General features: G+C 39.0%; 1 protein-coding gene across 9 annotated transcripts in view; it reads left to right on the top strand.

The window, feature by feature from the left end:
* TBC1D5 (TBC1 domain family member 5) overlaps nucleotides 1-26,878 on the top strand; it is a 498,550-nt gene that overhangs the window by 196,231 nt on the left and 275,441 nt on the right. For all 9 annotated transcript variants that reach the window (XM_038759929.1, XM_038759928.1, XM_038759927.1 and 6 more), the window contains one exon: nucleotides 7,447-7,577. In XM_038759929.1, coding sequence (XP_038615857.1) covers nucleotides 7,481-7,577 — 97 coding nt within the window. In that variant the 5' untranslated portion in view covers nucleotides 7,447-7,480. The remainder of the gene's footprint in view (nucleotides 1-7,446; nucleotides 7,578-26,878) is intronic.

Raw genomic sequence — 26,878 nt, forward strand, 5'->3', positions numbered from 1 at the left:
GAATATTAAACTGACTGAATAAATGTCTTAATCTGGCAGAATGACAGTGATAAAATGATAATCAACTAACAGATTCAAAATGTGTTAACTGTCAGATAATGTGGTATTATGATGACATTAAAAGACAGCATTGTAGAATTAAGGTCGAAGTCTATTGCCAGGTGTTTTATTATAGCATCCCCAGTTCGACTATTTCCCACTAACCCTTGTTCTTAGTATATGTCCTGAAGTTTATAATGAACAGTTACCATCACAGAAATGTACATATTCTCCTTGATTCTCCCTGAGAAGCAATGTGGCCCAGTGGAAAGAGCCCGGGCTTTGGAGTCAGAGGTCATGGGTTCAAATCCTGGCTCCGCCAATTGCCAGCTTTGGCAATTCACTTGGGGCAAGTCACTTCACTTCTCTATACCTCAGTTACCTCATCTGTAAAATGGGGATTAAGACTGTGAGCCCCTCAGTGGGACAACCTGATCACCTTGTAACCTCTCCAGCGCTTAGAACAGTGTTTTGCACATAGTAAGTGCTTAATAAATGCCATCATTATTATTATTGTTTGACTTTTTAGCATTTTTTCATCAGCTTTCCAGTGGCAATTATACTTCTTGACTAGATTGATGAGGACTAGATGTTCTATAGAGTGAGTCACTACTGTGTATGTCGTAGCGGATAAGGCGTAGGCCTTAGAGTCAGAAGGCTGTGGGTTCTAATACCGGAGCCACCATTTGTCTGCTGTGTGACCTTGGGCAAGTCACCTTACTTCTAGTTACCTCATCTGTTAAATGGGGATGGAGACTGAGCTCCACGTGGTACCGGGAATGTATCCAACCCAATTTGCTTGTATCCACCCCAGCGCTTAGTACAGCGCCTGGCACATCATAAGCTCTTAATAAATACCATAATTATTATTATTGTTATTATTACTGTATCTTCAAGAGATTTTCCCTTGAAATGAAAAGTGTCCTTTAAAGTGCCGTTAGCAAGAAACAAAGTCATGTTTCAGGTCCTTTGCATAGATTGGCCTACTTAAATTTAAGAGAGATTTTCAGTATAAGGATGTTAATTTACAGCCAGTTGTCAATTAAGGTAGGGAAGGGTGTGGCATGGATAATCCACTACATGTAAATCCAGTTCAAATTTATGAACGAATATTTACCATGTATTTTATCCTGGGATCTTCATTTCAGCATGAGATGGCTCCCTTTAGCCACTCCCATTCAGTCTTTTCCCACTTACAACCCTTTGCCCAAATTGTGCGGTATGCAGCAGTATCACTCCTCTTGCCCAGCATTCTGCAGTGCTTTCCTCTATTAAATCCTAGTTCCAATTTCATCTTCTCCAGGCATTTTCCTTCCTGAAATCCTACCCCCTTCAGAAGTGCTTCCTCAGTCAATTTTCTTTCCCCCGGGTCTACAGTCATTGGCATTTATTGTGTGTTTACCGTATGAAGAGCGTGGTATTTAGTGCTTATATCCTCCCCAACTACCATCTTAGTCCTTTAGTACACCCCAAGCCAACTGACTCACTGACGTACTTATGAATTTTCATATGCTACCATTTTACCACCCCCTTATTAACTTGAATAACCTTTCCCACATGACCCATTCTAGATTCAGGGTAAAACATGGGCAGTTCTCCTAGCAGGGTCAAAGGGCCTTTAGGGTTGTTCAGCCCCTTATGAAGACTTGCCTCTACCCCAGCAGTGGTTCTAAGGTCTTCCTTGTAACTAGAGAGCGTCAGTGGCTGTTGGGCAATGTTGGCAATCTCCTCTTTGGTAGATGATGCATCTCCTTTCCTTCCCTACACCTCCATTGCCAACTTTCAACCGGACATCTGATCGGTTGGTTTGGAATCACAAAGCCCTCCCACGGAGAGCTTACGATCCCATGGAGCATCTTAATAGTTTGAAATGACTTTGCGTAGATGAAACTATTCCTATTACTCTTGCCCACTTTGTTTCTTCAGACGTGGGACACGAGCGCCAAGCCCAGAGTAGACGGGGCAGTATTTGTGACTGACAGCTTTATTACATTTTCTTATTCCTCTAAAGGTGATATGTTTAGTGCTCCTAGAGCGCTGTTGGGCAAAGATTTTGGCCAGTCCTCAGTAAGTATTTATATTTATTTATTTATTTTATTTGTACATATCTATTCTATTTATTTTATTTTGTTAGTATGTTTGGTTTTGTTCTCTGTCTCCCCCTTTTAGACTGTGAGCCCACGGTTGGGTAGGGACTGTCTCTGTATGTTGCCAATTTGTACTTCCCAAGCGCTTAGTACAGTGCTCTGCACATAGTAAGCGCTCAATAAATACGATTGATGATGATGATGAAGTATGATTGATTTGGTAAGCCTTTTTCCAGAGGTAAAATGGTGGTTGACAGCAGAACTATCCGAGTCACGAAGTGAAGGGAGAAGTAAGTAAAGAGAACAGAGCAAGTGACCCAATTAATCGCCCTTTAAGGTCACATCCCAAGGATACCAGGGTAGGTAGGAAGTTCAGAGAAGTGGCTTCTAATGGTATTTAATTATGGTATTTGTTAGGCACTTCCTATGTGCTAGGTGTACTGCTCTAAGCGTTGGAATAGATAAAAGATAATTGGATTGGACAGAGTCCCTGTCTTACATAGGGCTCACAGTAATTCCCATTTTACAGATGAGGAAACTGAGGCTCAGAGAAGCGGACTAGAGAATATGCTGTGTGAAAGAGCAGACAATAAACAGGAAATATCCTTTGCCTTTTGAGAAATGCAGTTTCTTTAAGTAATATTCTCCCCGTCGATCCTTTTAGTTCAGCTTGCAAAAAGCGATATGAGTGTTGGCAAGATATACAACAGATGCCAAGACGTAGTCTTGAATGGGTGGATGCGGATCATTTGTGTGCAAAATATCCTGTGCCTTTATGAAATGCACAGTGGTCTTGTATGCCCATGGAGATTTCACTGTTGAAAATGTCATCCTAAAAGATTAAAGAATAATTCAAGGTCATGCACCTATTCAGTTGAAAGAAGAAATTTAGGATAATACAAAACATTTCAACCTAACTGAACTATTTTTAGATGCAGTTTTTATTGTATGATTTCTAAATGGCCACAGTATTAACATAAAACTGTTTTTTGGTTGTTGTGGTTTTTTAGGGGTCTAGAACTGTTAGCCGTCTTTAGAAACATCAATCTCTAAACATTGGTTAAGAAAAATTCCTCTACTTTAACAACTGTCTGTCAATCTATAACACAAAACATTGAAAGCCGTATGTGAACTTCCTACAGAGCACATTATATACTCATTCCTAATTATGTAGTTTTGTGTAAAATATTTCAATCCATAAGTGTCAAGTATATAAGTTTGCATATAAAGAATAGGATTAAATCTGTGGACTGTGGTTCAATACTTTCACGATTATTGTGTCTATGTACACCTTCATTGTAGCTCTAGAGACAACTATTTAATAGACTACATTTGAATTATACAAATATGTGGTTGGTAAAAATGGATTATGGTTTCGGGGAGGTACCAATGGGTGATATTTAATATTGAATGACACGTATTAAGACAAATGCTTTTATATATAATTTATATGACACTGTAAATGCATTTATCTTGTGAGATACAGACCCCCTGTTGCCATAGGAAGCATTCTGGAAAGGTTTGAAGTAAATAAATAATAAAACCACTTTGATGTATAATCTAACAATATTAAATATTAAGACTTTCAGATGATTGATTTTAATTCTTAATTAACTTGAAAGTCCAATGTAGCCCTCTTTTGTATTATAGGTTGACAGACAGTTGTTAAAGTAGAGGAATTTTTCTTAACCAGGGCCCAGAAAATCATTATTCTATTCACCACTCTATTTGCTGTTGGGTATAAATATTCTCCATTAACATGAACCTTTATATGTGGTTGTGTATAATTGTGGAGAGATTAAGAGATTTTTGTTTTAAAGTAGTTTGTCATCCAAACCACGAGTTTTTGGTGTAATACTTAATGCCACAATACAGTATGTCCTCTGTTTTATGATATGTCTTCCCAGAATGTTATAAGTTGGAAACAGTTTTCTCACAGGAATGATCTTATAAATGGGAATTGGGTCCGGAACCAATATCAGAACTGTAATTTTACCAAAATTACCCAGACTTGTGAACTCATATAAGATTAGTAAAGTAAATACATTAATGTATTTATATTTGTCAGGGTCCACTGGAAGGTAATTGACTTTTCCTTTGTAGGAAGTAAAATGAATGCATTGACCCTCCCTGGTGAATCCTCCTTGTGAACAGATATACCCTTTGTCCTTTCTACCACCCTGCCCCCCTTTCAACTTTCCTTCTGTTCTTACCTTCAATTGCGGTTTTCTAATTGTTTTCTGTTTTTTCTATGCCTCCCTCGCAAGTGTCTGGAGGTAATTTCATAAGTCAGGCTGGATTTGAAAAGTTGAAACTGTATTGTAAAATTGAAATGGTGCAAATTTAGAAGCATTATCAGCGTCATTCATCATAGCGTAATACATCTTACGTCAAGGACTGTTCACATTTTTTGCAACAAGAAACCTTTTTTGATTCACTATAGTGCCTTATGTCAGATGTTCCACTATTCTCAGAGTAACTCAGTCAGTTGTGGTTTTTCTGAGCTATGGAGGTTATCTGTTTAATGCCCTGTGAAATGTTTTATAGGAGTATTGTTTCTAAAGTAACCTATCATTTCTGCCTTTAGGATGGCCATCAGGATCAGAATTCAAATTAATAAAGAATGGTCATAAGATGTTCTGATCTTGGATTCATTAGCAGTAGGACACATCAAATTGTGAATTCCTGAATATTAGAAACAATAGAAATCTGAAACCTGATTTGGGCATAAGATTCATTGAGAATAAATCACCTGGCAAAACCTTTCTAGTAAAATCCCATAGTATCTCAAACCTATGGGAAATTGTCCACTTGAATATGATTTTCATTAATGAATCATTTTCAGATAGACTAATGATTATAATCGCAAGGTCAGCATTTCTTTGGCCAATAATTATCTAGTTAAAACTAATCGCCCCATTTTATGTGTGTTTTCAGATCCTCAATATTTGGAAATATTGACAGTAAAAATAAAAAATTTTCATTGGTGTAAATTTTGCCCCATAATTTGCCTCAAAGTGTACAAGACTTAAACCAGAAAATTAACAAGGTAATCATTAGCTACACAAGTGGGTTATTTTTTATTGATTTTATACAGCACGAATCACATATGTCATAACATTTTATAATAATCAGAAAAATAGCAAGTAAACCAACTCAATTATCAAATCAACCACAAAAATCTATCCTCAAAACAAATGTCAAATGTAATTCTCAAGTCATTTTTAAAACTGCAGGGCATGATGGCTATGCACCAGCCTGCTTAAATTTGTCATAAAATCAGAACCAAGTGTACAGTAATCAACTTGAGAAATGTAGAAACAAGGATTGATACTAGTCAGTGAATCTAAACTAAGGGTGAATGGGAAATGTTTTGTATTACCTGACTTTCATTTTGTTGGTTATAATTTACTGTGTAAATAATATTATTTAGTTTGTGCAAAGAGATGCCCCTGTGATTTGGTTATAATAATACTTGAATACAATTTTTTTATACATTTGTTTTATGTTTTTGTATTGTATGGATGAGTATGAAGAGAATCCTATACTAAGGAAAAGGGAAATACACCATCATCATCATCATCAATCGTATTTATTGAGCGCTTACTGTGTGCAGAGCACTGTACTAAGAGCTTGGGAAGTATAAATTGGCAACATATAGAGACAGTCCCTACCCAACAGTGGGCTCACAGTCTAAAAGGGGGAGACAGAGAACAAAACCAAACATACTAACAAAATAAAATAAATAGAACAGATATGTACAAGTAAAATAAATAAATAAATAAATAGAGTAATAAATATGTGCAAGCATATATACCTATATACAGGTGCTGTGGGGAAGGGAAGGAGGTAAGATGGGGGGATGGAGAGGGGGACGAGGGGGAGAGGAAGGAAGGGGCTCAGTCTGGGAAGGCCTCCTGGAGGAGGGTGAGCTGTCAGTAGGGCCTTGAAGGGAGGAAGAGAGCTAGCTTGGCAGATGTGGGAAGGGAGGGCATTCCAGGCCAGGGGGAGGACTTGGGCCGGGGGTCGATGGCGGGACAGGCGAGAACGAGGTACGATGAGGAGATTAGCAGCAGAGGAGCAGAGGGTGCGGGCTGGGCTGGAGAAGGAGAGAAGGGAGGGGAGGTAGGAGGGGGCGAGGTGATGGACAGCCTGGAAGCCCAGGGTGAGGAGTTTCTGCCTGATGTGCAGATTGATTGGTAGCCACTGGAGATTTTTGAGGAGGGGAGTAACATGCCCAGAGCATTTCTGGACAAAGACAATCCGGGCAGCAGCATGAAGTATGGACTGAAGTGGGGAGAGACACGAGGATGGGAGATCAGAGAGAAGGCTGATGCAGTAGTCCAGACAGGATAGGATGAGAGCTTGAATGAGCAGGGTAGCGGTTGGGATGGAGAGGAAAGGGCGGATCTTGGCAATGTTGTGGAGCTGAGACCGGCAGGATTTGGTGACGGCTTGGATGTGAGGGGTGAATGAGAGAGCGGAGTCGAGGATGACACCAACTTTGCTACACTGTATTTTCATTCTCCTTTTTGGTTAGAATGCTTTACGGGAGCTGGGGAGCATTTTTCTGACCGTGTAACTCTATTTTGGATACAGCATTTCATGTGTTGGAAGAAATGATTGGGGACTTGTGTGTAAAACAGCTGAGTATTACAGTGTGATTTTTACTTAACATGGGGTTTTGTCCGTAGGCAATCACTGTATTCTAGCAGATCAGTGTATAGCTTTAATAAGGAAAAGGTCTTACTTTTCCAGTCTTCACTTGAAGGCACTCCCTGATTAAACTCTACCTCCTCTTAGCATTTATGCATATTCTAAACATATCAATATATACATATTTTTCCCATTGTCTATAGCCATGCTTCTGCTATCAGTAGTTGTAGGTGATTTTTTTTCCTTCTGTTTGAAGGTGGCTTGTGCTTGTATGTCTCCCTGTTAGATTGTGAATGTTTTGATGGACAGAGACCGCACCTCTTACTCAGCTGTACCCTTTCCAGCCCCCAATTCAGTGCTCTGTGCACAGTAAGCACTCAATAAATATTACTGTTGGATTAAAACCTTGTAACTTCCTCTGGTAAGGAATACATAGTAAAAGCTTACCAATTGCTTGTAAGAGCAAGGTGCAGCTTTTATTTGTGAGTAATTTGCCAAAGATAGAATTGAATTGTCCCAAAGTGGGATAGAGAAAGGAAGACTGAGCAATCAAGTTGACTAAAAATGAGCTTTATCTTGAATAAGGAACCATCACATCTCTATCCCTTCAAGTAGTTCCTGGTTATTTGTAGTATCTTACCATTTTGTTTGTTTTTCCTTGTAGAAAATCTCACTCTGAGGACGTGGCATTGCCAGCAATGTATCATTCCTTAACCGAAACCAGTCACCCCTTGCAAACAGAAGAACAAGAAATAGGCACTGATCCCTTGCTCAGTTACTTGAGCAAGTCTGAAGGTGAGCTTTTTTTTAACTCTGTGTTCTCTGATTTATATTTGGAAGCCTTGTTTGATACTCTCAAGGTGGTTATGTCTGTGAAAATTAGTTTAATTCTCTCAATGAAGCAGAGCTGAACAGTTTTAAAAGTGTTTCACAGGCCGGGTCTAGAGCATTCAGACTATATTGAAATATACAAAAAGTCAACTTTCAGTGAGACCCAGTAGCCATTTATGTAGTTTGCTGTCATCCTTTCTTAATCATAAACAGTGACTTTTCATGCGGTGTTGAAATGTAAAATGGTATATGTTAATTATTTTCAAAAAGGCTCCCTTCAGGTGATTCTTTCAGAAACAAATCAACTTTTAAAAATTGTTTTTCTCTTACAATATTGGGGATAACCACATAACCACATAACCTCCCTTCAAGGCCCTATTGAGAGCTCACCTCCTCCAGGAGGCCTTCCCAGACTGAGCCCCTTCCTTCCTCTCCCCCTCGTCCCCCTCTCCATCCCACCTTCTTACCTCCTTCCCTTCCCCACAGCACCTGTATATATGTATATATGTTTGTACATATTTACTACTCTATTTATTCATTTATTTATTTTACTTGTACATATCTATTCTATTTATTTTATTTTGTTAGTATGTTTGGTTTTGTTCTCTGTCTTCCCCTTTTAGACTGTGAGCCCACTGTTGGGTAGGGACTGTCTCTACATGTTGCCAATTTGTACTTCCCAAGCGCTTAGTACAGTGCTCTGCACATAGTAAGTGCTCAATAAATACGATTGATGATGATGATAAGATAATTACTTTATTCTTACAATTTTTGCATAATTCAAATCTATTTTATAATAAAGGATAAAAATACTTAAAAATTATTTTAACCACTCCAGTTAACTCAAAGCCTAATCTCATAAAATGAGGGAAAATTGCACGTTTAGTGCTAAAATGATTCTTGGTCACTGCAAGTGGATGGGATCAAGTCACTGCAAAATGGATGGGATAAACAGCCAAGCAGGCTGTATGTTTCTGGAGTTGCTCGTTGTAGCCATTGATTGCTCTTGTCCTGAGGCTCCTTGGGTGTCTTACGGATGCCGGACCATGTCAGTCACATAGTAGAGATTAATGAATGTTCAGAATGCTGCTCAAAAAATAAAGTCATTATAGTTCCATCGTATTGGAAAGCTCAGAACATATGTTCACCTTCACCATGCAGCACTTTCCAAGAACCAGCATTAAGGCAAGCTCATGAGTAGCACAGGGGCATTGGTCCTAACTGCTAGTGGTCAAGCTGACCTAGAACAATGTTAAATTATTTAAGTTTTCATTTTCCCAAATCAGTATATATAGATAGAAATATAACATACACAATCACTAGTGATATAGTTTCTGGCTTATACTTTACCACTATAACAGTTTTTTTTTTTTTACCATATGTCTAATATGAAAATTTAGATATTTTAAAAAATCCCGTTTCAAAAATATTTTAATTTTACCCTTTATTTTGTGCATGAATGATTAGTTACCTTGACTAAAAACACTTTCCGGTTTTATCCGATCTGAACATCTTATGACATACGAAGTTATTAGGACTGAATTGATGTTTAAAAGTGCCATTAATTCATTTACCCCAAATGTTCATTAACAATGTAAATGTATGCTGATGTTCTATGAGACAAGGAAGTGACTAATGACTCTTCGCACTAACAACACTTAAAATGAATAGAAACTTTAGATAGCTAATCTTGAAGTAATCAAGACCCTCATTCAGTGTGGCATCTCTGTATGCTCTAAAACAGCTGTCAACTGTTAAAAATATATACAAAACACACACATACGCACATGTGATGATAAAGATATGTAAATATATAGTTCATAAGGGTTACTGAACATACTGGATTATTTTTTACATTTTCTATGTAAATATTTTATAGAAACCGTGACTTTTAGCTTCCTAGGTTTTTATTTTTTTATTAGAAACCTGTGTTGCATTTTCATTTGGTGGTCATTTGAAACTCACATCGCTTTAGCTGGGCAGTTGCCCATTTTAAAATGAGCTATGAATAATGGTGGGGTTGGGGGTGGTTCAAGGTCAAAAGTAGGGTCTTCTTAGCTGTTGATGCTCTGTACTACAGTTTCCGAACTCCTCCTCAATTTGAAAGTATGACTTTATAGAAAATTACAAAAATCGGGGGTTGTGGAAATATTTTTTTTCTCTTTGGCTACCTATAGCGATTTACCTGTGAGAAATAGGTCCATTTTTTCCAACTAAAGAAATTGTTCAAATTTCTCTAAAAAATTGGAAGTGATTTACAGCAAATGCTACTTCATTATGATTGTTTCCCTTGCATAGGAATGTGCTGCGTGTATGGTAGTGTGTGTCTGTGTTTGTATTTGGGATTGAAGGGAAGCAAGAGAGGGTTAGGGAGAGAGGCACACCTTTATGTTTAATCTGCTGCTTATTCTGACCTTTGCCACGTGGATAGTGGTTTCATCTGATGACCCCATGGCTAATATTTTCTATTCTTGTATTTAGCTGAAAATGACCCCCAATTCATCAAAAATTTCTAAAATACATGTAAAACTTCCCAATTAGCTATTACTTGTTATTAAAAGGCAATAGTGATACATTTGTTGACAGGCATCTGAACAGAACATCAAAACTAAGCAACTGGAGTGATTGATTTATGATAGTGCTACTACATGAACTTTTTATTGTAGCGTGTTTTTGCAACTTATGAAATGAAGCAATCATTTTACCTTAATATTGAAAAGGAAGTAAGCTGTGTGGGAGTGCAAAACAGTTCATCTGTGGTATTTTTTCAATTGTAGAATGAAGGCAATATCTAATGTGATTTCAGGAAGTCTTCCTCTACTTAAACTGGAGCCCCATGTGGGACAGGGACTGTTCCCGAACTGATAGTGCTTAGTACAATACTTGGCACATACTAAGTGCTTAACGAACCATTATTATCATTGTTATTATCATTATTATTATTAGTTTTTCATAGAAGATCTTCTGTTTTGGTTATGTGTAGATAGCCTTCTTGAAACACTTTTTGGTAGCAAATTTCCATTCATTGTCTCTGAGCTATTTAATTCAACTCTCCCTCTTTTTGTAAATTGTATCCCAGTATACTTCTTGTTTTGAAACTTTTATGTTTTTAGCAATCTGTTCCATTTTCTCTTATGCTTCTTCTCATGCCTCTCTCTCTTGTCTTAGCAATTCTTCAAATCTCCCTTTCTTCCTGTAGCAGATTCTTACTTCTTCCCTTCCCTGTGTATCCTGTTATAAGTCAGTGATGTTACTGAGCGGTGAGTGTCCGGGAGCACTGTATTAGGAGAGTAAAAATACAACAGAGTTAGTAGACATGTTTCATGTCTACAAGGTACTTACAGTCTAGCGAGGAGTTAAAGCTTCCAAACACTTGCTTCTGACAAGATTTCAAAAGCATAACCTCTGTATTGTTTTATCTCACTCTGCTTTCATATGGATTTACCTCTGCTCTTTCCTAAGTTTGAAATTATCTCCCGTTCCAGGTTTTCAGTGCCAATGAGCTCTCCCTTTCAGATGCCTCTCAAAACCTACCTCTTCCAGTCTGTCTTTTAATTACAGTGTATGTAGGAGGTTTCCCAAAGGATGAATTGGAGAAAGTTTTCTGGCAAATGTCAAGTTATAATAGTCTAATTAACCCACAGGAAAACCAGTGTTACAAGAAGAAAAAAAAAGAAAAACTAATAACTTCTTGTCATAGGGGTTCATAATCATAATTCAATTTTATATCACATGTAGTGTATCCACACATATACTTCCTGTCAATATTTTGGAAGAACATAAGTATTTTTCTCTAAAATTCTTTAGTTTCTAAAGATTTCATTGTTTATAGAGAAACTTTTTTTTCGAGGTGACTAAGATTTTAATAAGGAATAATCAGTCACTGTTAAACTTGCCTCCAGAACAGTCTTTTCTAGTACACATTATAGTTCATTCGTAGTCAAGGATACATTTATGAGTAGTGTGAGAATAATTCAGACATCTGATGGGGCAGAAATTAAATCCTTAAGGCCACTTCACTAAGTGTTTTAGAAATTAAAGAAGACCCTGTGAAACAGTGAAATTTTAGATTGAAAGTGTCTGCAGGTCATTTGTTATTATGATTATTATTAATTTAGTGCTTACTGTGTGTCAAGCCCAGGGGGAGGGAGATAGCCGTTGATTGGGTCAGACACAATCCTGTCCCACATAGAACTCACAATCTAAGCCATTTGGCATCAACCACTGTTTTCTGAGTTGACAATGTAGTTATAGTAATAAATAACGGGGCTTGAGTAAATATGTAAGGTGGGTTTTGGGAACTTAATTGAGTATAATTGAAGGAGAACCTAATGCTTTCAATATTCTTGTCAAGGTCCCAGTTATGTGTCAGGTGCACCTGCAGTGGCAGGGAGAACCATCTTCCTCCTAAGCCTCCCTTATTTTTGGCTGATAGCAGGATTTTCCATGGTTCCAGTGGATAATTATTCCCTGGGAGTTGGTGGCTGCCTACACGTCATCTTTAACAAGTTTTTCCAATGTATAGCCGAGGTATCTAACTGGGAGCGGGATAATGGCAATCGTGGTAGCAGCAGATATTTTCAGCCCTTAATAAGCAAAGTCCCCTCTGTCCTCAGGCAACCTTTTTCTTCCCTCCTACAGAGGAGAATGAGGCTCACCAAACTTTTGGAGGGGTAATTAACAGAAGAGTTTATGACTGTTAGAAATAGAACCCATTTAAAATGTACATTAATTGGGTCAGCATGGCCAAAAAGTCTATTTACTCTCATCCTCAGCAGTGTCACATGCTTGTTTTATGTAGAGCGCACTACTTCATTTGGGGATAAAGCACAGAAATCTAATTTAATAGAAATTGATTGAAAATACTAGCATGCATGTCACCTTGTTTCCAAAACATAACCGCAGTAGGCCTTTTGTGTTCTCCTTCTTCACTGTACCCACTCACCAACTTGTCTACACGCTGGATCATCATCATCATCAATCGTATTTATTGAGCACTTACTGTGTGCAGAGCACTGTACTAAGCGCTTGGGAAGTACAAATTGGCAACATATAGAGACAGTCCCTACCCAAAAGTGGGCTCACAGCTGGATCTCCTCACTATCAGTTATTTTGCTATTAAGAGCCTCACGGACTCAAAAGCCGGCAGCATCGTGAGCTGCCCGCGGCTCCCCTTCTAGCTGACCTCCGCAGTCCAACTGGGCGAAAGAGAGGCTGCCCCGTTTCCATGGTTCTGGGACTCCCATTGATCCCTGCTGCAGCCTGGAAGGACTCAGTTTCTCCTAACAAGTGACCTTCTCAACATTTAGAATGATGAGAGTAGGTTGCTGCCCTAACCTCACCTCTGACTTCTGTGACTGTTTATCTGAGCCATGGGGAGCCTGAAGTCCCGCCGCTGCCCCTGTGTTGATCATTCTTCTCTTTTCAATCAATCAATAATAATAATAATAATAATAATGGCATTTAGAGAAGCAGCGTGGCTCAGCGGAAAGAGCCCGGGCTTTGGAGTCAGAGGTCGTGGGTTCGAATCCCGGCTCCGCCGCAAGGCTGCTGTGTGACCTTGGGCAAGTCACTTCGCTTCTCCGAGCCTCAGTTCCCTCATCTCTAAAAATGGGGATTAAGACTGTGAGCCCTACGTGGGACAACTTGATCACATTGTATCCCCCCCAGCGCTTAGAACAGTGCTCTGCACATAGGAAGCGCTTAACGAATGCCATTATTATTATTATTATTATTTATTAAGCGCTTACTATGTGCAGAGCACTGTTCTAAGCGCTGGGGAGGTTACAAGGTGATGAGATTGTCCCACGGGGGGCTCACAGTCTTCATCCCCATTTTACAGATGAGGCAACTGAGGCACAGAGAAGTTAAGTGACTTGCCCAAAGTCACACAGCTGGCAACCGGTGGAGCCAGGATTTGAACCCCTGACTTCTGACTCCAAAGCCCGGGCTCCTTCCACTGAGCCACGCTGCTTCTCAATCAATCAATCAATCAATCAATCAATCAATTGTATTTGATTGCTTACCTTACTTATGCAGAGCACTGTACTAAGTGCTTGGGAGGGTACTATAGAGTACAATACAATGCACAGAGAAGCAGCGTGGCTCTGTGAGAAGAGCCCGGGCTTGGGAGTTAGAGGTCATGAGTTCTAATCCCAGCTCCGCCACTTGTCAGCTGTGTGACTTTGGGCAAGTCACTTGACTTCTCTGAGCCTCAGTTCCCTCATCTATAAAATGGGGATTAAGACTGTGAGCCCCATATGGGCAACCTATCTTGTACCCCCACTCTCCCAGTGCTTAGAACAGTGCTTGGCACATAGTAAGCGCTTACCAAATGCTATTATATGTATCACCTGTATATATGTATATATGCTTGTACATATTTATTACTTTATTCATTTATTTATTTTACTTGTACATATCTATTCTGTTTACTTTATTTTATTAATATGTTTGGTTTTGTTCTCTGTCTCCCCCTTCTAGACTGTGAGCCCACTGTTGGGTAGGGACTGTCTCTAGATGTTGCCAACTTGTACTTCCCAAGCGCTTAGTACAGTGCTCTGCACACAGTAAGTGCTCAATAAATACGATTGATTGATTGATTATTATTATTATTATGATACAACAATATTAAGTATGTTGTTCATGTATATATATTTATGTATATGTGTGTGTATATATGTATATACACACACACGTTAATGTGTTTGTCTTTTAAATGTCATCTCTACCTAATGTTTCTATCACCATCTTCCTTTTCCACCTTTTTATAGATAGTGAGCCCCTTGAAGGCTAGAGACGATATCTACATCTCATTCATGTACTTCTTCCCCAGTGCTTGATAGTGTTTTGCACCTAGTAAGTGCAAGCGCATAGTAAATAAATACTATTGCTGCTACTCTGCAATTCCATTCTTAGCTCAAAGTTCCTACCAGCCTTCTCTCCCAATTTCCAACCTCCTGCTCCTCTCTCAGATACCCCCAATTCCAAGAACTCCTACATTCATCTCAGGCCATCACATCCCACTTGGATCCCCTTCCCAACTTCCCTTCTGATGGGCAAATCCACACCCTCAACTCCTCCCCCTGCCAAACTCAACTCTATTCTGTCCTCTTCCTTCTCAATCCCTTTGATGCCTTCAACACTGTGGCTCACTACCTTCTTCGGAAAACACAAACTAACCTTGCTAGGTTTTTCTAAATTAGTTCTCTCCTGGCTCTCCTCTTATCATTCTCCTTAACAGCATTTTTCACTTTCTCTTCTTCCCGTGCCCTATCCCCCTATCCTTGAATGTCCCTCAAGACTCTGTTCTGGGTTCCTTTCTCTTCATTTTCACTCAGTACACCATCACACTACCTCACTACACATCAGCTTCCTCGTTGATCTCTCTGCCTTTTCCAATCATTCCCCTCTCTGTCCATATTTCATTCTGCCACCCAAACTGCTGGTAATGAACTTTGTGCTACACAATATCCCCAGTCAATACATCAGTCATGGCCAACTCCTCGCCCATCTCTTCCCTCTGGCCTAGAACACCTCCCTCCCCATTCACCGTCATTATCAATGACATTTATTGAGTGCTTGCTGTGTGCAGAGCACTGTGCTACGCACTTGGGAGTGTACAGTGCAACAGATTTAGCAGACACAATCCCTGCCCATAACGAGCTTATGGTCCAGATGGGGGAGTCTCTGTCCCATGTGGGGCTTACAATCTACCAGGCTGGGAGAACAAGAATCTTATCCTCAATTAATCAATGCTTTTTTTTGAGCGCTTACTTTGTGCAGAGGATTGTACGAAGTGTTTGGGAGAGTACTGTACCGCAGAATTGGTAGAGACCTACCCAGCCTACCAGGAGCTTACAGTGTAGAAGGGGAAACATACAGTAAAATAACTTGTGGATATACAAGTACAAAGAATACATGTCTAAGTGTGTAGGTAACACAAAAGGCATGAAAGGGAGGGAGAATAAGGGAAATGAGAGCTTAGTTGGGTACAGCTTCTTGGAGAAGATGTAATTTTAATAGATTTGAAGGTGGAAAGAGCATGTCTAAGTGTGTAGGTAACACAAAAGGCATGAAAGGGAGGGAGAATAAGGGAAATGAGAGCTTAGTTGGGGACAGCTTCTTGGAGACCATGTAATTTTAATAGATTTGAAGGTGGAAAGAGCGGTGTCCTGTCACAGGGATCAAGCCTCCCAACTCTGTTGTATTGTCCTTTCCCAAGCACCTGGCACAGAGCTCTGCACATAATACATGCTTAATAATAAACATTGATGATTTTAATGATGGGGAATGAGGAGGGAGTTGTTCCAGGTCAGAGGAAGGACATGGGCTAGGGTGGGAGACAGACGAGATGGAGGTACAGTGTGAGCAGGTTGGTGTTGGAAGAGCGAAGCTAGCGGGATTTTTTTTTTTGACTGAAGCAGGTGTAAGCACACTAGCAAAGTCATTTGAAATTTTTGGCTCCTAAGCTGTAATTTTTTGGCACTATATAGGCATTATTCCTCTTCTGCTGATGTAATGCCGAAGTTGTTCCTCTAGGACAGACTGGAACAATGTAATGCTCTTCAATTTAATTTGCTCAGTATCACAATTAATACAATTAAGGTCACTTGAAATGAAACTATTAACGAATTGAGTAATTTGCCTTAACAATGTCAATGTGTTCTCACAATTACATTTGCTTTAATTAGTGTACAAGCTATTATTTAATAGCATACTTCACATAGAAAAATGTAATAATGCATTCTTGGCTCCTAATAAAAGAAAGAAACTTTTAATGGACTGAGAGTGATTTTGTGAAAGAGCTGTTAGATGGAAAGTGATGAGAGAAGGAGGAAAGACATAGATGGCACAACAGAGTTAGCATGAGTGAGTGAAACATGTACTTATCTTAATTCTTAACGACACACCTTCTACTAGAGGAATACCATTAGGCCATTTTTAATGATAAATGGAATAAGTTTGATGGTTTTTATCATTTTAGTTTCATGCATTAGTATCTCAAAGCCATCTTTTATCATCCATGGTTAACAATGAAAGGAAATCGAAAACAACTTTTCCTTCCCAGCTCATTAGGGCGAGGTTGCTGAAGGGCTCTTTTTTTAATAAACCAAAGGCTTGGAAAACAAGGGAAGTTTAGGAACTCCAGTTTCAGTCATGCTAGGAAAACATCTATGGTTTGTTGTGATGAAAAATTAGCTTTCCAAGCTCACACTACACAAAATATGCTTAAAGGAACACATTGTAAAATTCACCTTTACTTCATCTGTTCTCCTCAAATGCATGTTTTCACCACGTTTTAGGTAGAATGCAATGACAGAAAAAGGGAACCTTCTTGCAACCATGAACATCTGTCGGGATAAAACGTGACGTGGTGCCGGAAGAAATGGTTACCTGCTGGCACAAAGGGTCAGTCATGGAATAAGAACAAAAATGCTGATTTTTAATGGGGGTTCATCAAGACGAAGCCCTCAGATTGTAGGAAAATTGGCTATTATTTTACTGTTTGCCATGAAGTTGATCTTAGTTACAGAGAAAATAATAATGATTGCATTTGTTAAGCGCTTACTGTGTGCAAAGCACTGTTCTAAGTGCTGGAGCACTGTTCTAAGCACTGGGTTTTGTCAGCTTCAATTTTGCACATTACAGTAACTGCGTAGTTCAAAGTGACCCCATGCTTCACATCATTTTTCCTTCTGTTTGTTTTCAGAAAATGTAACATGATTGGCACTAATGTAACCCCGACTGTGCATGCCACAAAACTGGCCCAACGTTTTCCTTTTTAAAACCTTTATTTAAATATAGTGGCTGCTCTATTTTTTCCAAAAAGGGGGGAGGAATTCTGCAAGTAAATCTGGTACTGCTCCTTAATACAGGTTCTTGGCATTTGTGATACTAACCCGAAAGCATGGAAATCTCCAATCAATCACATTCAAAAACAAGGCAATTTCTGTGACTAAATCCTAAAACTGGAAAAACATAGTATTAGCATCCAGATTTTATTTTTTCTGCTCAGAAAGTCTTAGGTGTCGAAGTTAATTGTTTGGCCGTTTTTCAGGTTTTTAACATTAATGTTGAACACTGCAGTAGAAAGTCCAAGTGAGTTACTTGTTTTGATGACGAACTCTTCTCATCCCACAGATATTTCCAAATGCCTATTGAATATTCCTGACCACTTAATGTATTGTCTGCATGTAATCTTCTTTATACAATAGGCACACACCAAATGCTTTTGACGATGAAATGATGTTGACTGTAAAATAATCATTTTGTAAATGTCAGCAATTGTGCATGTTCAGTATCCTCTCTTCCTTGAGACCATACATAGTCTAATTGTAGTCTAATCACTGTTTTAATGTGGACAATTTTCCAGATTAATAGGCATTACAAAATCTTTAAAATAGCCTATGACCCTTTTCAAGCAACTGAATTAACTAAACCATGACTTTTCTAAACAGAATGTAGTGCAGGTTAAGTGGCACTCTCTATGTTCTCTTTATTAATGAGCTACATTAAAGAAGGTTAAAGTATATTCTGCATCCGTTGATCAGATTGCTCTATTACTACTCTATATGTGTGCGTTATATTAATTTAATTAATGGAATGTTAAAAACTAAATAATCTCAAGTAATTTAGCGAGAAAAGGTGACATCAAAACTACTATGTTCTTTTAATTGAACCTTAATCAGAAATAATACTTGAAGCTCGGGTGTTCTTCAAGCTTTTCAGACAATTTTATGCTAAAAAACCTCAGTTTGGCCTCAGTTACGTAGATATTTTGGATAGAATTTGTTTGATCCAGAGCATCTGGATAATTTGTTAATGTAATCTAGGCCTAATTGATTTCTTGAGACTATCTGGAGAAGCAGCATGGCCTAGTGAGTAGAGCATGGGCCTGGAAATCAGAAGGACCTGGGTTCTAATCCTGACTCCGCCATTTGTCTGGTACGTGACTTTGAGCAAGTCACTTAATTTCTGTGCCAGTTACCTCATCTGTAAAAAGGGGTTAAGACTGTGAGCCCCATGTGGGACATGGTTAACGTCTATCTACCCCAGGGCTTAGTACAGTGTCTGGCACATAGTAAGCGCCTAACAAAGACCATTAAAAAAATCAGATTAAATCTCTTTATAAATTCATCGTTTTGATTAAAGATGGACCTATTAAGGAAATTTCCAAAGTATAACTTTGAAAGTGTACCCATCACTATATGCGTCACAAATACTTCCAAAACATTGGTCGTGAAAAGACTTCATAAATATATCTAGTTGCTTAAATGTGAATTCAGCTATTTCTAGCCATTTGTGTGCAAAGAGCCAATCATACCATTTACACAGAATTTATCGTATCTTACCTCATTGTGACTTGAATGGTTTTAAATGCTTCATGCGCTAGGCTACCCTGTACCCTCTCCCGGAGAGAATGGGGCCCTTGGTGTGATACGACCCCCACCCCCACATGACGTCGTGCTGCGTAGGATATTGTCGTGCCATTGGCTGCTTTATAGCAGCAGCTATTGTTGTAGTATTTGTTAAGCACTTACTATGTGCCAGGCACTCTATTTAAAGTGCTGGGGTGGACACTAGCAAATCGGCTGTGCCACATGGGGCTCACTGTCTCAGTCACCATTTTGCAGATAAGGTAACTGAGGCACAGAGAAGTGAAGTGACTTGACCAAGGCCTCAAAGCAGACAAGTGGTGGAGTCGGGATTAGAACCCATGACCTTCTGGCTCCCAGGCCCATTCTGTATCCACTATGCCATGGAAGCAGCATGGCCTTCTGCAAAGAGCACGGGCCTGGGTGTGGGATTTGGTTCTAGTCTAAGTTCTGCCACTTACTGCTGAGGGACCTTGGGCAAGGCTCTTAATAATAATAATAATAATGATGATGATGGCATTTATTAAGCGCTTACTATGTGCAAAGCACTGTACTAAGCACTAGGAAGGTTACAAGGTGATCAGGTTGTCTGTCCCCTGTGGGGCTCACAGTCTTCATCCCCATTTTACAGATGAGGTAACTGAGGCCCAGGGAAGTGAAGTGACTTGCCCAAAGTCACACAGCTGACGGTTAGCGGAGCCGGGATTCAAACTCATGACCTCTGACTCCATAGCCCAAGCTCTTTCCACTGAGCCACGCTGCTTCTCTTAAGTTCTCTGTGTCTCAGTTTCCTCATCTGCTCTCCCTCTTATTTAAACTGTGAATCCTATGTGCCGCAGACCCTGTCTGACCTGATTATCCTGTATCTATCCCAGCGTGTAGTAGGGTGTTTGGCATATATTAAATGCTAAACACCCCACAGTTATCACCATTATTGTTATTATATAAATTGTGGTGGCACCCTGCATTGTGGAGTGTTGAGCAGGTGGCTCCCTTAGCCTGGGGCCATTCAACAGAAGATGGCTGTTTTAAATGCTTTGTGTCTTTTCCCCCTGTGTAAAAGCCACATTTCGTTTCAAGGAGTAGATATGGCTGCCAACCCATAGGTTACGGATCCCTCTTTCATACTGAGTAGTTTACTTTTAATTAACTGTAATAATTCCACATAAAATGTGGACTCTAAAAGCATAGAATGCTTCTGGAGAATGGGAGGATTCAGTGTTTCAAGAAACACTTAGAAGTGAATGGCTTCTAACGGAAATCTATAGGTAATTTTAAGTCATGCTAATACCGTAATCATGGTGGAGTGTCTGTATGCGTGTGTGTATGTGTACATACATATATATGTACCCACATTTATATCTGATCAGATTAAATAATAATAATGGCATTTATTAAGCGCTTACTATGTGCCAAGCACTGTTCTGTCATGACTAATCTGTACTCAAAAGAGACAGTAAGGTATTTTCAGGTGTTGCAGGAAACACTTATAAGTGAATGGCTTCTAATGGAAATCTATAGGTAATTTTAAGTCATGCTAATGCAGTAATCATGGTGGAGTGTCTGTATATATGTGTGTATGTGTACACACGTATATATGTATCCACATTTATATCTGATCAGATTAAGTGAACTTTAAGCATACTTACTGCCCTGACTAATCTGTACTCAAAAGAGACAGTAAGGTATTTTCAGGTATAAGTGAATGGCTTCTAATGGAAATCTATAGGTAATTTTAAGTCATGCTAATGCAGTAATCATGGTGGAGTGTCTGTATATATGTGTGTATGTGTACACACGTATATATGTACCCACATTTATATCTGATCAGATTAAGTGAACTTTCAGCAGACTTACTGCCATGACTAATCTGTACTCAAAAGAGACAGTAAGGTATTTTCTCTTATGCGTCTTCTAGTCAAGGACCTTTCCTCATCATCATCATCATCAATCGTATTTATTGAGCACTTACTATGTGCAGAGCACTGTACTAAGCGCTTGGGAAGTACAAAGTGGCAACATATAGAGACAGTCCCTACCCAACAGTGGGCTCACAGTCTAAAAGGGGGAGACAGAGAACAAAACCAAACATACTAACAAAATAAAATAAATAGAATAGATATGTACAAGTAAAATAAATAAATAAATAGGGTAATAAATATGTACAAACATATCTACAGAGAGAAAATGCACCGATTGAGGAGGAAGAGATGAAATGTCAAAGTTCATTTAAGTCCTTGGTAACTTCTTATCATTTCAAAACACAGATAAGTGGTAGTATTTATGCACAATCTGTTTTTTTAACAAAGAAAAATAAGCCTAGGTTTAGATTGCCACGTCTTCGAACAAAACAGCTGATCCTTTAATGAACACCATACTGAGGGGCATTCAGGACATAAGGCAAATTAAGGAGGTTACGTACAGCACATCTTCTGTTTAGATATAGGAGATTTGCTTTCCCTCCCTCCCCAACACTGACAATTAGGTGTACCTGTGAGGCGGGCAGACAGACAGAAACAGAAGGAGGCAATTTGTATCAATTTGAGTAACAGAACTAGTAATGAAGTAAAATAGCCACACCAAATAGCCTCACCTCTACTTAAAATGGGTTGCGTCTGAATGTTGGATTCAGTTTTTATCCTCACAGTCAATGTAAACTGTTAAACAAATGCTTATTTTCTTTTGTTTACAAATGGAGTCCGAAGCAAAACACTTCTAACTGTAACTTTTTTTTTATTCTGGACATGGAAACATATTTTAATCTCGCTAACTTGACAGCTTTGTTTAAACATTGAATATGAGTTTCCTTTCATAAAAATCTTTTCCAAGTATAGCAATTCAGCTGTGAAGACCTGAAAGCATTAATGATGACAAAGAAGCCCCAGAATGTGCCAACAGTTGTTTTTTGTTCTTTAACATTTCCTGATGAATTGCACATACAGGAGTGTTGCAGGTTATTTCATTTTCTTTTTTTTTTTTTTTACTTTAGTACTGAATGTTTTCTGTGTTAACCTTTGTAGTTATTATTACTAATGTTTATTATTTTTAACTCAGGTGACACTTTGAGAAGTTCTTTTTTTAGTTGCACTAAAAAGATTTATATTATGAGGAAACATGAGAGAGTAATTAGGAACATGCAAATATGTGATTATTCACCAACACCTTCAGCATTAGAATAATAGGATAAAACAATGGAATTCCAAAGGAGGACCGCCAGACCAATTTCACATATATATCACATATATGATAACAGTGTCTATAGAACTACAATTTGATGGGACCATTTTTGACCATTCCATTCTCCTAGGGTTCATTTTGAAATATATACATGTCATGTTTTCTAAAATGGAAAATATGAAAATACAGTCAATTCTTACAAAATACCTTTGCCACTACCTGTGTCAGGAATTGTTAGGAATTAGAAGTGTGGTAGGAAGAATGTTTCCTAGTAGGGAAAGAAATACTTACACTCATCGAGACATGAATACTGTAGCCTTGGTTTTCTGTAATGTGGGGTTTGTACAGATCACTACTGTAACACTGAAGGAGAGTTCACTTCTTCTAAATTTTAAAATCCACAATAATACAACTTCAGCTAGCTTTGAAAACCTTAGAAAGAGTGATTAGGAGATAATAGTAAAGCTCACACAGAGTTAAATCTCAATCTTGCTGAATTTATTTTGCTCCAAATAATTACTTCTCTAGGGGCTATTTTCAAAAGACAGGTCTATTCTATTTTGATTTGCTTTATCGTGAACCTCCAAATGTGATTTCTCTTGTATATCAGTTTCTAAGCTGGAAAAGACACAAGAGGCCTGCTCTATTTTAATATTATAGTTTTAATTTGTGTATATATTGTGATATTCTATATTTTGATATTAATAGCTGAAAATATATTGTATATAATGCATATATATCAACAACTACCAATCATGTTAAAAAAGGAAATATTGCAATATTAACATATTCAAATTCAAAGTATAATTTAATCTTATATTGGAATAGTCATATAGTATAATATAAATAGTATATACACAGAGTTATAGTTATAGTGTTGCCATGGGCCTACAAGTCAGAAGGACCTGGGTTCTAAGCCCGGCTCCACCACTTCTCTGCTGAGTGACCTTGGGAAAGTCTCTTCACTTCTCTGGGCCTCAGTAACCTCATCTGTAAAATGGGGCTGAAGACTGTGAGTCCCATATGGGACATGGACTGTGTCCAACCTGATTAGTTTGCATCTAACTAACAAACTATTAGTTTGCATTAGAGAAGCAGCGTGGCTCAGTGGAGAAGAGCACGGGCTTTGGAGGCAGAGGTCATGGGTTCAAACCCCGGCTCCGCCAATTGTCAGCTGTGTGACTTTGGGCAAGTCACTTAACTTCTCTGGGCCTCAGTTACCTCATCTGTAAAATGGGGATTGAGACTGTGAGCCCCACATGGGACAACCTGATCACCTTGTAACCTCCCCAGCGCTTAGAACATTGCTTTGCACATAGTAGCGCTTAATAAATGCCATCATCATCATTATCTTCCCCAGCACCTGGTACAGTGCCTGCCACATAGTAAGCATTTAAAGAATACCATGAAGGAGTCCTGTTAGGCTCATAGAGAAGAACTACTGAGAGAGTGCTATAAATGTAGCCATCCCTGTGTAATACTCTTTTAGTGCTCTTTTGCAGAATCATGTAACTGTCTGGATTCACAGCCTTTACTTTGCCTTAAACATCCTTGTCCCTCTCCTCGATCTTTGCAGCATTGTTCCTGAGTTGATTAATGGTCAAAACTCCTCACTCTCGGCTTCAAGTCTCTCCATCCCCTCGCCCCCTCCTCCCTCACCTCCCTTCTCTCCTTCAACAGCCCAACCCGCACCCTCCGCTCCTCTGCTGCTAACCTCCTCACTGTACCTTGTTCTCACCTGTCCCTCCGTCGACCCCCAGCCCACGTCCTCCTCCTGGCCTCCCTCCACACATCCACCAAGCTAGCTTTCTTCCTCCCTTCAAAGCCCTACTGAGAGCTCACCTCCTCCAAGAGGCCTTCCCAGACTGAGCCCCCTTTTTCCTCTCCTCCCCATCCCCCCGCCCTACCTTCTTCCCCTCCCCATAGCACCTGTTTATATGTTTGTACAGATTTATTTCTCTATTTATTTTACTTGTACATATTTGCTATTCTATTTATTTTGTTAATGATGTGCTTCTAGCTTTAATTCTATTAGTTCTGACGACTTAACACCTGTCCACATGTTTTGTTTTGTTGTCCATCTCCCCCTTCTAGTCTGTGAGCCCATTGTTGGGTAGGGACCATCTCTATATGTTGCCAACTTGTACTTCCCAAGCGCTTAGTACAGTGCTCTGCACACAGTAAGCGCTCAATCAATCAATCGTATTTATTGAGTGCTTACTGTGTGCAGAGCACTGTACTAAGTGCTTGAGAAGTACAAGTTGGCAACATATAGAGACAGTCCCTATCCAACAGTGGGCTCACAGTCTAGAAAGGTTATCAGCCTGGCCTGCACACACATAGAATAGATATGTACAAGTAAAATAAATAAATAAATACGAATGAATGAATGAAACCCATTTCAATTTAGCTGTAGATGATGGCAGATCTATTTCAAATAGGTAATGTCACTTTAATATGCTGGTTCAAGGTGTCCTTTTGCTAAACAGGATGTGAAAATTCAGTATTTACATTAAGCGCTTAGTGCAGTGCTCTGCACACAGTAAGCACTCAATAAATACTACCGAATGAATGTAAACCATTGAGAAATTCTTTGCTATCTTCTGAATGACTTTCTTTGGATGCTGTGCTGAACATCAAAATTGTGTACAAGCTACCTTAAGTGTTTTAAGTATGATTAAATATGACTGTAAACATTTATGAATTTTTAAAGACTTTCGAATTATTTGGGTAACAAATTGGGGTTCCCCCATGTCTTTTCATAGCTGGGAGATCTTCAGAGGTCACCAGAAAGAGAGCTCTTGGTGTCCTTATATTTTCCCATGTCCAAAACCGGTTTTCCCTTCCTCGGGCGGGGATCCGTGAACTAAAGAAGCAGACATGGCTTACTATAAAGAGCCTGAGAGTCAGAGGACCTCGGTCCTAAGCCCAACATCTCCACTTAACTGCTGTGTGACTTTGGACAAGTCACTTCACTTCTCTGTGCCCACATATCCATAATTTATTCATTTGTAGTAATGTCTGTCTCTCCTTCTCCAGTGTAAATTCCTTGAGGGCAGAGAATGTGTGGACTATCTAAGTTATATTGTACTCTCCCAAACACTTAGTAAACACTCAGCAGTTATGATTGATTGATTGGCTGAAGGTGGGAAAGAGATCGAAGATGATTCATTGATATCACATGCCTTTTCGTTGATGTAGAGTTGGTGTTTTGTGCATTTTGCTTTGTATATGTTCGTTTTTCATGTAGTATATCATGCTTTCCTGTAAACAGGTTGGAGGAATTTACAACCCTCCCCTCTCTCCCCCACCCCACTACATATGATAATGGCATTTATTAAGCGCTTACTATGTGCAAAGCACTGTTCTAAGCACTGGGGAGGTTACAAGGTGATCAGGTTGTCCCACGGCGGGCTCACAGTCTTAATCCTCATTTTACAGATGAGGTAACTGAGGCCTAGAGAAGTGAAGTGACTTGCCCAAAGTCATACAGCTGACAATTGTCAGAGCCGGGATTTGAACCCATGACCTCTGATTCCAAAGCCCATGCTCTTTCCACTGAGCCACGCTGCTTCTCTAATGATAGCTTCTTTGATAACTCGATAGAGGCATTCACATTTGCCCTTGGATAAACTGAGACATAAAGAGGATAAGGACATAGCAATACACTCATTCAGACTCAAATAAAGGTGGTTTGAATCCTCAGATGTTCCTTCACAAAAGATGCAAAGAGTTTTGAAATTTTTCTACTTTATTTCTTCTTGACTCCTCAATCTGTCTTGTGTGAAGAATAAAATAAATGGAAACAATATCTTTTTTTCTTCTGCACCATTCTTTCTCAAATAGAGTGTCAGAAGCACAACCATATATTCAAATAATGACAAAATTTATCTGGCTACTACATGTTTAAGATATAAACATAACCATCTTCAGTTTAACGTAAAGCTTTTCAGATTGTTTTGTGTTTGGAGGTTGTTTTTGATTAGTTTTTAAAGGCCAAATTTTCCAATGGTCCACCATGACTATGGTGAATACGCTGTTAGTATATTTTAAACAGTAATGAACAGGAAAAGTTGAATAGATCATGTACAGTGTAAAAGAGGATTGAATTAACATTTCTAAGTATTTTCTTTTGTTTACTTTGCAAATAACAAAGCTCTAAGTTTTTTGAAATAGAAAAAAAGCCATAAATCTGTCTATTAGTAGGCATTTCGACCTTGCACTCAGATGGATTCTCATCAAATGTGATTTACTGACTGGTGGCCAGAACAGATGTTAGCTTAATGGAACAGAGAAAAAGAAAATTAGTACGTTGAGCCACCTCCAAATTTTTCTCATCCTTTGCTCATTTTCTTTTTGTCAAAGAACAGTTAAAGAGTTCTGACAACCTTTTCTGAAAATTGGAGTTCCAGTTGGGTTTCATATACACCATTTCTTACTTTTTGCATTATTAGGATTACGCAACGATTAATTTCTTGGAATTTTCAAATGATATAAATGTTCCGCATTTATTACCACTGACTGAGAGCATTAGGAACCTGTTATTCAGAGTGTCTGATCCTAGAGAGTTCACTATATGTAGCACACTCTTTTTCTGAGCCAGTTTCTTACTGAAATGTAAGGCTCCAGGGCTTTCCTGGTGGCCAGGTGTTTTGCATTAAGTGGGACAGTCCCAAAATTTTGCTTGCCATCTAGCCACTGAAATTATGG

Source organism: Tachyglossus aculeatus, chromosome 2 (genome assembly GCF_015852505.1).
Source record: "Tachyglossus aculeatus isolate mTacAcu1 chromosome 2, mTacAcu1.pri, whole genome shotgun sequence".
NCBI lineage: Eukaryota > Metazoa > Chordata > Mammalia > Monotremata > Tachyglossidae > Tachyglossus > Tachyglossus aculeatus.